The following is a 13,921-nucleotide window of genomic DNA, read 5'->3' as shown; positions in this document are numbered from 1 at the left end:
GGTGTTAACAACCCATCTGACTGAAATATGTTCCAAGGAATAATAGTTAAGAAAGACAGCATGTTACAGAAATATATGCAATTGTGAGGAAGTCACCCAACACCAGCACATTAGGAATTACTTGACCACTTCAGTGTGAAGTTAAAACCATCCGTGCCATGTGAGACAGAGAACATCACACCTTGAGCAAACTCAAGTCTTTTCTGAGTCTATCTACCAATTAGACCTGGCTTCTAATTTTGCAAAATACTCAGTACCTTAGTCACCTGTGACACTTCTGGTTACTGCCTGATTATGTGTAAAAATCACCCAGTTATTGAGGCTGATTGGGTCTAGGGAGGGTTGTTCTACTGAGAACATGAAGCTTTGAGAGCAATTTTCAAGAAAAGTGTTCACTGTTGTTAGGTCCAAAAACAAAACAAAGGAGGTGACATTCATTTGCCCATATTAACTAAAATATGGTCTCTGCCAGCAAAAAGTAGTGTTCATTATTTCAAATTGGGGGCAGAGGAGGTTGGCAGTGATGGGGAGGGGGAAGACAGAGATCAAATGAAGAGAGAGACTAGAAAAAGTATTTATATTTAAAAAAATTGTCTCCCATAAAACTTATTACATCAACATCAAATTAACTTAAAAAGCGATAATCTCGTATGGGCTTCTTTTGAAGAAAGATACATTTGAAATGATATTGCAGTACCCTTCTGTGATGTTATGAAACCCAGCTGGAGAAAGAATTCATACCACAAGGCATCATGACAGCCTGTACTGAAAAGTGACTATTTCTTTAGTCTTTGAGAAGACTTCATTCATAAACAAATAAGGAAATGTAATCCATTGCTTCCTTTCTCAGTCTGTGGTTCCCTACCCCTTGCTTAGCAGAGTCAAGATTTTCTCCCTTATTTTTTTTTTCAGTCCAGAGGCAAAGGGATACAATTAAGCCCCCGATTGAGCCCAAGTATATTTAATTATTTCAGTGTCTCATGATGGCCTCCCAGGAAGACAGGGACACACAAACCCATCTACCTTCACTGGTTCACTCTGGTGCCAAGCACTCCGCTTCCATGTAAAAACTCCTGGGGAAGTTGCCAATAATCTCTATTTTATGTCCTAATTACACAACCACATCTCCCTTTGATGACTTGAAAGAAACAAAAGTTTAAAGGATGGCGTATTTAACTGGAATGTACCTTAGAAAAATTCCAAAGCAGAAAAAAAACCACAAAAAACAAAGCAAAAAACAAAAAACAAAAAACCTCAGGCTGCCTTGCACATAAAGCCGAAAACTTTCACGAGTCAGCAGCATTTCTCAAAACTGAGAGTCCACGCTCACGGCAAGCTACACAAGAAACAAAATGTGCACAAATCAGTACTTCCCCTCCTTACATCGCCAAGCACCTGCAAGGCTAAAAAAGGACAATATCCAGTTCTCTTCTGAGACAGTACAGGCCTTTCCAGCAGATGCATTAAGTGAGATAAAAAACCTCACGGCTGAAGCAGGGAGAAAACGTTGGGACCATTAAGAATATATTTTCCAAATAATCGATGTCCCAAATTTAAAAACTTTTCTTCAGAGTCAATAAATATTTCAACCCTGTGACCTTTCCTTTATGCAAAACAAATTCCCAAGCATTAACTAAGCATATATACTACCTGGGTATAAACACTAGCAGGCACGTAGACTCAGCTTGCCCGACTGACTGGGGAGCTTGCCTCTCAACGTTTTATCACCAGCCTCTGTCTTTGCCCCAAACTGCCAGAGAGATGAGCTATCTCAGCCCAGCACATCCCATATCCTACCCCATCTGGTCTGCCCATTACAACTTCATTTCCACTTTCGATTCCCCTTGCCAGTCTTAGCTCTCCTGCCATGACTCAACCTCCCCCTAATTTACATTGTCTAGATAGTAGTCAATGAACTCCCACTACTCGCTGACATCCTTTTGCTTTAACTTTGCTCTATCAGATACGGTATTAACTCAGAGGACTGCTAGGTTGATACTTGAAAATGTTCGTTGCAATGATATTTGTCACAGTGTTTGACGTGGAATCCTGATTTAAGAAAATAATTATTTATTCATGCCTGGCTTAATTTCCCCAAAAAATGTAAGGCTCCTAACACAAACACATGCAATAAAGTTAACACTTGCATTACGGAAATAGGAAAATGGGGCAAAAAACAAATGAAGGCAGGAAAGTTCAGAAGGAATTAGGAAAGAGGCCAGAGTTTAAAGCTCAGCCTGACAGGCCCATCACGCACATGCTAGATTACAGTCTAAGCTTTTTAGAGCTCCCTAGAAGCCAGTGGACAGAGAGAGACTCACACATATCAGTGGCTGAAATATTATGGCTCATTGGTCAAACCTGGCCCACTTTCTGTTTCAGTAAGTGAATTTTTGTTGGCACACAGCCACACCTACTCATTTACATATTATTTATGGTTGCTTTCAAGATACAGTGGCAGAGTCCAGTGGCTGCAACAGAGACCTGCAAAATCTGAAGTATTTACTATCTGGCCCGTTAAAGAAAAAAGTCTGAAGATGACCAGGTTATATGATTCTGTGCACAGCAGTTTCCTGGGACAAGCACACCCAAGCATGGTTCTGTAGTGGCAGAGAACTTTCTACTTTAAAGCGCTCACTGTGTAATCTCATGAAAACACATCCTTCGCTTCATTTTCCACAGTAAACACAACAACAGGTTTTGCAGGGCGGATGGCATGATGTCACCACACACGTCAGTGAAACCATTCCACGTGAGGCTGAAACAATGCAGGTCAGGAGAATTGGTCTCCTGCTTTGGCTTCATTCAGGGAGAGTTGTACAGATGGCAAGTGCCTCCCCACCCTCCTCGCTTATCATGGGCAGACATGGCCAATGGCTCCAGGTGGTTTCGCCCAGTGTCCTCCGAAGGCTTCTCTGAGTTCTCTGGCAGCCTCAGCCATCCACTAGCGATTGGCATGCAAGGTACATTGGTATGCCATCTTTGTTTTCTGAGTTTTCCATTAACACTCCCTCTCTGAGTCTGAGAAGTACCAGGATGGTGAGATGGAGGAAATGCTCCTGAGCAGAGCCATTCTATTCTGCCTCTCACGGCATGCGTGAGGATGCACCGGGCTGATGTCCTCCTGAGAGAACCTGGAGCTTGGCAAGGACGGCTGCCTAAAGGGGAAAACCCATCACGCCTGCACATGTGTGGGGCAGGCGAGCATCTGAGAGCAGGGCCAGGGGCTCTCCTCCAGAAAACAGAGCAAGGAACCTCCTCCTCTCCACAGACCACAGGGTGGATAGGGCCAAACACTGGCACTGGCATTTTGTCCGCAAATGTTCAAGCCTGATGCCCATGTTGTTTGCTCAAAGAAACAAAACCTCCAAACAGCCATCACCCAGACCCACTGACCTTGAATGCACATATTCCTAAAGAAACCCTCCCTGCCAGAAGCAAGGGTTCCAAAATAAATGCAAATAAAAACTGGCAACGGTGATTTCTAAGAAAGTAAAATTCAGTTGAGTGTTGGAAGAGGAAGACAGAACCTGCCTGCTGTGGATCTGGAAGAATACATCTGTCACCTTTCTCTATGCTCATTCCTCCTTTGTGACTGTAAGACTATGTTATAAAGTGATTCTATTTCTATTCTCTACAATAGGGAGCAAAAATTCAGGTTACCCAAAAGTGCTACTGAGTCTAATATACAAATCTAAGAAAATCAAAACTATAGGGCATTGCCACTTGATGTGATTCCTACCCATGTTGTCAAAAGGAAAGAAACAGGCAAAATACGTTATAAATCATTTTACATCGTCCCTAACAGATCTTTCCACAAGGTAATTAGAAAGTATAAAACCAGGAAATAAGTAAAACATCAATGCCTAAAACCTTCCTCCTCCCTGTGAGTTTGCAGCTGTATCTCAACTACAAAGAGGTGACATATAACCACATCTGACAAGGGAATTAATACAGCCAACAAGCATGATAGGTCAGTGCAGGACATTTTTCTTCACCCTAAAAAGAGCAAATACTAACAAATGCTACCATTTGCTCTTCAAATACCAATGCTGAGGGTTCAAGTCCAGATTACACAAGGCCACATCTGGACACGACAGAATGTGGAAAATTTGGACTCCATATAACCCTTGAGAAAAAAAGTAAGAAACACTCTCAAAGAGCCAATCAGAATGCTGAGCCTAGACCAACGAACAGTGGGACTCAGTGTGCTGTTCCAGAACTAAGTTCAGGAATGCCCAATTATGCACTGGATTTGGAAGTACACAGAATGTCAACACAGAAGATTCTGGAGGAAAGCAAAAGCCCCTCCATATCAGGAGCAGGCTGACCCCCACTCCTCCAAGCAATTGTGTGACCCTCCACGTCCTCTCATGAGCCCTGAGCCCAAGCTGGAAATCAGAACGGAGTATTGGATGACATTGCCTGAGAAAACTTTTCCAGAACAGTTGAGGCCACTAAAGTTTGTGCTTCCAAAAGACTGTCATCCCAAACCACCAGCACGCAGGGCGCCCTGCCCATAACCTCATAGGCAGCAGCAATTACTTTTACTAATTTTTTCAAGACAGTTGTGAAGGCTCTTACTTACGTAATGCATACAAGGTAAGAATTATCCCAGCCAGGCAGAATCCTTCAAAGAACCTGAGTGTGCTGAACATTGTCACATTCACTGACAGTGCCACAGTTAGTCCGAAGATCAGAATGAAGATGATGGAAAAAAGCAGCACAGGCCGCCGGCCAACCCTGCATATGGAGAGGGAAAAAATGAGGAATCATCGTTAAACAGGATGAATGCTAGATGCTGAAACCCTGTGTCCAGCCGGTGCTCTACAGATGTTGATCTGTACTCACTACAGTAAAAGGCTTTGTAGTGTCTACACCAACTTCGTAGATCTAGGGGTCGCTCAGGAGACATTCAGCCCAAACCCTTGTTTTGTACATAAGGGGACAGAGGTCAAACAGTTACTGAACAGAATTGAGACAGGGACTCCATTTCTGTTGGCAAGTCTGTTTCTAAGTATGTAGGAGGATGACTCAAGGCAAGAGTAACAAAATCAATAGTAACTCCCCAAACACAAACCTCGACACGCCCAGCATAAAATGTGCTGAGAAATCGCTGACCTTTGGATTTGGCTCCAAAGTCAACATGGACACTGAGCTGAGTGGCTTCATTTCCTTTTTCTGGGATGTTAAGTTGTCCTACCTGACCTCAGGTACATGCGGCCTATCAGAATCCGGGCCCTGATGGCTGCTGGCTTGTTTTTTTTAAGGGATCACAGGCTAAACTAGGACAGGCTGAACTTTAAATAAGGAGTGTGGACCTGAAAGTGAAGCCTACTAGGCAGCAAGGCGGGGGTGGGGGGGAGGGTGGCGGGGGTGGGGGGAGTGCGGGGGTGGGCGGTGGTGGTGGTAGAAAGAACCCAGCCCACTGTGTTTCTGAAAAGGGCAGCACAAACACTAGGTTGGCGGGCTACAGAGTGGGCTCCTGCAAGATCGGTGACCGCTAGGCGGCAATGTGCTTCTAGGTGGGGCTGGCAGGACAGTAGGGGTGGTCCCAGGGAAAGGGAAGTCACTAGTTCTCCATTCTTCCAGTGCTACCTTTCCATCTTTTCCTTCATCCACTCATTAGGAAAAAAACCAAAAAACAAAACCAAACTCTCCATCACACAAATTAACATAAATATAATCGGCTTGAACTAGAAGTCTAGCTCACAGATAGTGGACTGTCTGCTAAGGGGAAAAAAAATCTACGCCTGGCACCCCAAACACCTAAAGAGTTGCTGAATGGCTTAAGCTCGCCTAGACATCCTTGTGACAGTCTTATGACCAATAAAAACAGAAAGTAGATTCACAGCCTAGGGCTCAGAATGAGAATAGGGAAATGACTGAAAGTGAATGCAAGATTTCCTTTTAAGGTGCTGGAAATGTTTGACACTTAGAATGTGGTGATGGTTGTATAACTCTGTAAAGATACTAATATTCATTGAGTTATACACTTAAACTGAGTGAGTTTTATGGTATATAAATTACCTCTCAATAAAGCTATTAAGAAAAAAACAATACTCTGTAATGCATATCTTTGTCGATGAAAGAAATGGATGTAATTTCAAGAAAATTTGGGGGAGGGAACTCGAGGAAACAATTTCATCCATAATTTCTTAGGCTTCTAACCATCCCCATTAGTCACACTAGTTTAATGAAATGAAGCCAAGGCCATGAACTCAATGCCAATGTAAGTCAACTATCTTGTCAAGAGTTTTTAGCCATTACGTCCCTTTGACTGGTGCTGGGGTCATTAAGCTCTTGTTGCGTAAGACTCTATACGTAGTTTTATCCAAACCCAATTCATTTAAAGAAATAAATTTAGAATATGGCTTAGTTGGTCTCCTGAAATGAAGGAAAACAAAGATGAGATCTACCTTCCCCATTTTTATTTCCCTTTACTCCCCTTGTTTGTAAAGTGGGGATAACAGTCTGACTTCACAGCATCGAGATCATTAAGAGATGGCAGATACAGGCACAATGTGTAGCACAGACCAAACGGTTAAATGTTTAGCTTGTATGATTCCTCCCTACACATCTACATCCCAGCTGCCCACCAAACATGGTTTGCCCTGTTCCAATACTTTAGAAAAGATCCTGATTTTTTTTTTTAACTTGTAGAAACTATTCTAAATCTCTCCATCCCAAATGGTTGCTAAAATCATGAAGTAAAAATTATTTTTAGGAACTCTGGGGCAAACATGGTCTTTGAAAGCAGACACCCTGGTCTTGAATCCAGGCTCACCACTTAGAAACTATGTGATCTTGGGAAAGACTAAGCTTGTTCAAACGGGCCTTGAGTTTTCTTTAGGAGGGACCAGTTAATGCCGACCTAAGGGGGCTACTGTCAGGTGGGGATATGTGATTCAGTAAGCGTTCAACAACTGTTACAATCGCTGGAGTTTTAGTGTGAACTGGCTCCATCCAGAGCAGGATCCTGCTCAGAGATGTCTGACAAAACTACACTCCTAAGTCTGTAATGCAGAGGGGGCACCTAAGGGGGGGCAGAAGAGTGGCCCTCAAGGATGTCCACGTCCTACTCCTCAGAACATGTGAATATGCTACCTTTCATGACAAAAGTGCTCTACAGATGCAAATACGATTAAAGACCCTGAGACGAGGTGGTGATTCGTTCAGGTGGATCCAGTCTAAGTACATGGAGACCCTCTTCTGGCTGTAGGGAGCCAGAGAGATATCAGCGTGAACAGGACCTGATTGCCATTGCTGGCTTTGAGGCTAGAAAAGGGGCCACAAGCCAAGAAATGTGGGCAGTTTCTGGAAGCTGGAAAAAGCACAGGAAAGGATTACTTCCTGGGGCCTCCAGAAAGAAATGCAACTCTGTTGGCACCTAGAATTTAGCCTTCCACGAACTGCAGACCTGTGAGTTCATTAATTGAAGCTACCAAGTGCGTGGTAATTCGTCACAGCAGCCATTGAGAAGTAATACAGGCTCTCAATAGGGAACAGATGCCCCACTCAAAATGAGTGAGTTGAGGAGATTTTAATAAAGGGATTATTTGCAAAAGGCTGGGCAGGCTGTAAGAGAAATTTGGGTCTGCTAGCAGAAGGGGGATAAGGGGGAAGATGGTCTGGGAACCCAGAGAGAGAGGTGCCATGTGGAGGGGCGCCTAATGGGAGGCAGCTAGCCTCTGATAGCCCTGCAGAGACCCAGCTGGGGACAAAAACATCCTGCCTCACTATCATCTCTCCTTCAGACCTCTAGCTGGTACTCTCTCCCCATGGCCAGGTTCAGCCAGGAGCTAGAGGGCAAGGGGTCCTCTGGTGCAGTCTAGAAAGGCCAGGGCCCAGGACCCAGGGCCCAGTGCCAGCTGGAGACCATGTAGAGGGCTCGTGGAGGGAAGCGTGCTCAATATCCAGCAACAGAACCAACCACGGAAGGAAGGGAGCTCATCTAGCAAGAACAGTGACTGGGCTACTCCCTTTCAAATGTCTCAACTAACACATTACAGGACAGTATATAATGTATATCCCCAAACAAGATTTGTGTGGAAAATGATACCTTTTTAAAGAAAAAGGTGTACTGGGGTGTCTGGCTGGCTCAGCCAGTAAAGCATTTGACTCTTGATCTCAGGGTTGTAAGTTCAAGTCCCACATTGGGTCTAGAGATGACTTAAAAAAAAAAAAAAAGTGTATTCCTGAATTTCATTATATGCTGACTTCAGTCTTAGAAAGCTTAACCTAGGACTTGGTCAACTTCCCTATGTAGCCATGAAACGGGTGCTAGCAGCTGTGAAGTTTGAAGTTCCCTCTAAATGTGCTTATTTCCTTTCAGCAAGGCTCTAGCAGGGAGTAAAAGGCCAAAAATAAATTATAATAAATACAGGGTGGAAAACACCAAACTTTCAAGCTGGAACTGAGGCCCTCTCAAGATGTTCAAGAACCACAGCACAAAGCAGCCTGGCCTGGCTCTCCGGGCACCCCTCGCCCACTCACCCCAGACTTTGGAAAAGCAACCGCAAGAGACGTGGCTTTGCAGCATGAGGCTCTGGCTATTTGCAAAAGGAGACCTCCAAACTCCTCTGCCTTTTGTCCCCAGGCCTGGTGTGTGATCAGGGATGCCAAACAGCAGGTATGTGCCAGAGGTAAGAAATCACAAAAACAACTTCTAAACAGTTGAAGCCATTACAGACTGATCCATTAATAGAAGTCCATGTTTACTTTCCCATTATATAATTGAATAAGGACACTCAAACTTCAGCCAACTCTGCAGTTTTTACAAAGAAGTGACATGGATTATATTAGTATATCTTCCTCATCTATTTCAACGCAGATCACTGGGAAACAAAAGTCCTTGTGGTGAAAATATTGGGATTACAGTATGTTCCAAATTAGTAACCGTTTACTCTGAAAACCTATACGCTCAAGTATTTGGTTAAAAAAACCCTACGCTCCTCCCACTTCCCCACTCCTCCCCATGACCATGTCAAAAAAAACCCCCAAGGGGGCTGTAGTATAGGTTTTCAGAGGTCACTGACAGCTTCTCTGTTACTGTTCCCAGGGAACTTGTCCTTAAGAAGCATTTACAAATGCTGATTAAGCAAATTCTGAACGCACAGGAAGTCACATTACCTGTGAATGCAAGGAACTCCCAAATAGATGTTTGCTTTTGGAAAGAAATTTCCAGAACTTGGAAGTGCTTTTGGAACCCCTCTGGGCCCCACCTGCTGCTCTATTGCTCCCCTGCCCCCCTCCAGCCTCTTGCTGGATGGCCTCAACCAGCTGTGTCAGCTAACCAGGGTACAGGAACAGTGCAGAGCAAAGCCACGATGTCAGGAGTCTGCTCCATATCACTCTTAGCCCTTATTACATCACTGGGTCCAAGAAGTCCCTATTCACAAAAAGTCCCTTTAAAAACAAAACAATGTCAAGAGTGGGAGAACAGCTACCCCACACCTCTCTCCTAGAGCAGTCCCATTACTGGACAACCCTGTCACCATTGGGCAATGCTGCTCAGATGTGTGCTCGCTGCTGTCCTTGTGACCACATGGTGCCTTAAATAAAAGTGCTGTAGCATGCTTGTGAAGAGGCAGGCTCTGGAGCCACTGGGTTTCGCTCAAATCCAGCTTGAAAAGCTGAGTAAACCTGGGATTTTACTTAGACTTCTGTGCTAAGTAAAGCACTATAAAACAAAGATAATAAATAGTATCTACCTAACAGGGGTGCTCTGAGGATGGGATATTTTAATGCATAGAAATATTTAGCACAGTGCCTGGCAACAATAATCAGTGTTAGCTGCTAATATTGTTGCTATCATCATCATTATCATCATCATTATAATTCTCTTCACTACTCCTCTCCATCTTTCTAACCTTCTCACTTTATCATGAACCACACACTTTGCTCCAGGCACTAAGAACTCCTTACCCACCCAAGTAAAGCATATTCATTCTCACCTCTGGTCACCACCCTTCCTCCACCTGCAAATATCCATCCATTATCCAAATGCTGTCTACCTTACAAGATCCACCTTCCCCATGGACCCTGCAGAGGTGTCTCCTGGCCAAGCCAAGTGTAAAGGACTGTGCCTCTCTGAAATCTGCATGGTATTTGGAAATGTCATCAGCCTACCCATTCAAATCATGTGGGTGGACTTTCTAGCTCCTCCTCTCCCCATTTTTTGATGCATCTCATACACCTACCTCCTCAGAGCCCAGCCCACAGAGCCCTGAACCTATGCCCTCAAACTCTTCCCAACTCAACAATAAACATCAGGAGCAGATGGGGCTGCAAGTTGCATGCAGGTTTTGCTAGACTTAGCAGCTAGCAAATTGCAATGACTTTAAATTCTCACTTCAAAAGGGTCTGTTGTATGCACTGGCCAATCCTTTTGGTTCTGGATTCTCCAGGTGATGGCTTCAGCCCTCTGCACCAGCACCAACACCAGGGCAGAGAAAAAACCTAGTTACAGTAAGCTAACACTGACCATTCTTCTTTAGCCAGCAAAGGCTTGCTGTGGCTTCCATAGGTTCGTGCACACGGCATGTTGGTACTCACCAGTCAGCAATGCATCCAGTTATTAGGTAGCCAAAGATTAATCCAACCAGTAAGGAGAACTTAGCGATATGGACCTTCCAGGCATTATCACACACAAGATCCCACTAGAGAGGGGCAAATAGAAAATAAATCAGAGAGAAACATACACAGATGCCAGTTGTAGTTAATCATAAGGGCAATATAACAACTACAGTAAGGATCATGACACCATTTGGAGCACCAAGTCACACATCCCATGAAGAGTCCCTTCCATGTGTTTGAAAATCCAACAATGAGAAATAGAATTTGCCCACAAAAGGCAGTGTAATGTTTTAGTCCAGGACAGACCATAAAAGTCTGCAGGGAGCACCCCATGAAATGTGGGGGCACATGCTCTTCTGTGCCAGCTACTTGGGGACATAACCTGAGGGAGAGGAAGCAGCTAGGAGGCTGGGCACCAACACCCCTTCTCACCCACAGAGCTGTCACATGCGCAGGGAGGGAAGGCCCTGTCAACTTTTTGCAAGAGGTATCACAACATGAGAAAATTAAAGGCAACTTCTGTGTTTCCATCCTCCAAACCTCCCCTGTGCTTTATAAGCAGTCTTAAAAATATTTAATATTTAATGTTGAAATATCAACTAACAAAACATTCTCACTTTTTCCCTTGTAAGTGTCCCTTATGCTTTCCTTTATTCCATTCTAAGGCTATCTGCTTAGAGAAGAGAGAGAAAGCCAATCAATTGGTAAATACAGCATTTAGACGCTTTTTACAATTCCATTTTATTATTTAATAAAAAATAAAACAAGTCTCCAAAGTTTTTGTTGTCCTTTTGCAAAATCAGAAGAGAAAACCATGTTTGTTCCCTGGAGGTGATGTGTGTCCAAGTGGAAGACATGTGAGGAGGACACAGCGTTCAAATCCACAAATATCTGGGCCCCAGGAGCAAACCAGCAGGATCTCCGCTGGTGACGCTATGAAGGCTGTGGCCCCCACCCCACATCACCCCATTGATGTCCTCCTTCTGGCACAAAGAAGTGGCTAAAGAACATCAGGTCAGTGGAGATGGAGAGATGCACAACAAGGCAGGGGAGCTGGACATGTCAGAAGTTCTGGAAGCAGAAATGGGAATTTGTTGGGGTGAAACCTGATCTTAGCTGTGTCTTACTCAGTACCTCCCACTGCCCCCTTTTCTGTCCATCTTGAGACCCAGATGGCAAGCTCTGGTCCTGCCCCCCCGTTTCCAAACTTCTGGAAAGCCTGAGGGAGCCTCCCTAGGAACTCTTAGGTGTGGGTCTCAACTTCAACAGACTTTGGGAAAAGCCAAGCTTCTGCACCTGCCATTGCAGAGTAGAGCACTGGGCCTAGACAAAGCAGGAAGGCAGCCACCTGTCACACTGTTCCATGACTCCTTGGGACACACATTTGTTCCCTGATGCCCCCAAGGCATGTTCGACTTTCCAGAGACCTTGGAGAGAATAAATTTCTCTTCTACCCCATCTGTTTGCAGAGTGATGTCCAATGCCAGGCTCAGGAAGAAAGGGAATGCAAGCACAGACCACACAGGCCTTGTCAACAAAGGATGGTTTGTGCTTGGTTCTTGTCGGGATTTATTCAGGTGTTTGGGAGCGGGGCACTGCTGCTTGCACAGAATCTCATCATTAAGAATTGAGATACATTAGGGAGTGAATTTCCTCCTGTGTCTACTCCAGTGGTCTTCAAACTGTGCTCCAGCAACCAGCAACCTCAGCATCACCTGGGAACATGTTGGAAATACAAATTCTTGGGCCCCACCCCAGACCCATTGAATGAGAACTCCTGGAGTGAATCACAGGAATGTAGTTTACAAGCCTTCCAGGCAATTCTGATTCCTGCTTAAGTCTGAGAACCAATGGCCAGCCCTGTCCTGCCATTTCCCTGTCATTTTGAGGTTGGTGAATGAGCTTCGAAGTCCAAGGCTGGGGTTTAATCAACTCACCAAAGGCAGGATGCAGCCAAAAACTGCACATACGACAGTATTGTCTATTATCTTGTACTGCAAATGAAGGAATGTAAAACTAGATTTAAGTGGGCTTTTTGGAGGCAAATCTGGAAAACCAATATTCATGTATATATTGTTTCCAGGAATAAATATATTTTAAAAATTTTTTTTAACGTTTTATTATTTATTTTTGAGAGAGAAAAAGAGTGCACAAGCAGGGGAGGGGCAGAGAGAGAGGGAGACACAGAATTTGGAGCAGGCTCCAGGCTCTGAGCTGTCAGGGCAGAGCTGGACATGGGGCTTGAACTTACGAACTGTGAGATCATGACCTGAGCAAAGTCGGACATTTAACTGACTGAGCCACCCAGGTACCCCTGGAGTAAATATATATTTTAATAATAAACACCTTTCAAGGTACAACCCATCTTCAGAAATACAGGTTCTGCTTTATAATGTGAGTTACGGCATCATAACTGTGTGTGTATATTTGGTTTCTCCGGCTAGGTTTATATATTCTGAAACCATTTCTGAATTGTTTTCTCTCCTCTCTGCCCAGCACAGATCCTGCCCACAGAGCAATTGATTCCAAGACTAAGAGCTACGTCTATAACCACACCTGGCCAATCTGAAGAGGAGGTGCCTACAACACCTGTAATCATTAATGTCCCAATCACGTCAGATTGTCCTGCACCTCAGCATGGCACATTCTTGGCAGGAGTGCCTCCTGGTCCCAGGCTGCTGTTGAGGAGGAGGGCACCAGCTGCTGGCTCTGGGGCAAAGAATCACTGGCTTATGTCTCCACACAAACTTCCCATTGATGAGTTTATTTGAGGTTAAGTGACGCAAAAGAGTACATTATGCTTATATTAGATGGCCAGGAGACAAAAGAGATTTTAATGAAAACATTCAGGGAGACGGGGGTAATGCCAATACTGTTGTGAGCTCAGCCACCTGAGCAATAATGGTACCCAGCTGAGGGCAGCCACAACCCCACTTAGTTGCTACCTAATAAGACTTTCCATGGTTACCTAACACAACTTGTATCAATTAACAATGCTGGAATGAAAGAAAACACAGTTGAGAGAGACAGAACTGCTCCCACGGCCAGTAAGGAAAGAAAGCCTGCCTAGAAGTGTCGGCCAGCATGGTTGTTCTCAGCTTGGGGTAGGGGGTCAGGGAACCCAGCGGGTGCCCTGACCCCCTCCAATTAGGCACAAGACTAGACAACTTCTCTGAGACAATAAGCAAACTGCCTCCAGACTCCCCAAGATAAGGTGTCTCATTCCTGGGGATCTGTCTGTAACACCACCCCTGGGGCACATTCCAGAAGCTGGGTAGGGTGGGGCTGAGGGAATCCATGGAGATGGCATCCCTTCCTTTGACTTCTACTTCTAGGATGGACA

General features: G+C 44.6%; 1 protein-coding gene across 2 annotated transcripts in view; it reads right to left on the bottom strand.

The window, feature by feature from the left end:
* The window catches only part of SLC22A23 (solute carrier family 22 member 23), a 181,943-nt gene that overhangs the window by 130,558 nt on the left and 37,464 nt on the right, over positions 1–13,921 (bottom strand). For both annotated transcript variants that reach the window (XM_019419876.2, XM_019419877.2), the window contains exons 2-3: positions 10,558–10,661; positions 4,589–4,743 (exon numbers count right to left, since the gene is read on the bottom strand). In XM_019419876.2, the coding sequence (XP_019275421.1) occupies positions 4,589–4,743; positions 10,558–10,661 (259 nt within the window). The remainder of the gene's footprint in view (positions 1–4,588; positions 4,744–10,557; positions 10,662–13,921) is intronic.

Source organism: Panthera pardus, unplaced genomic scaffold (genome assembly GCF_024362965.1).
Source record: "Panthera pardus isolate Hobbes unplaced genomic scaffold, ASM2436296v1 HiC_scaffold_17, whole genome shotgun sequence".
NCBI lineage: Eukaryota > Metazoa > Chordata > Mammalia > Carnivora > Felidae > Panthera > Panthera pardus.
The sequence above is the reverse complement of the archived record's forward strand: the minus strand, read 5'-3'. Positions and strand labels throughout refer to the sequence as shown.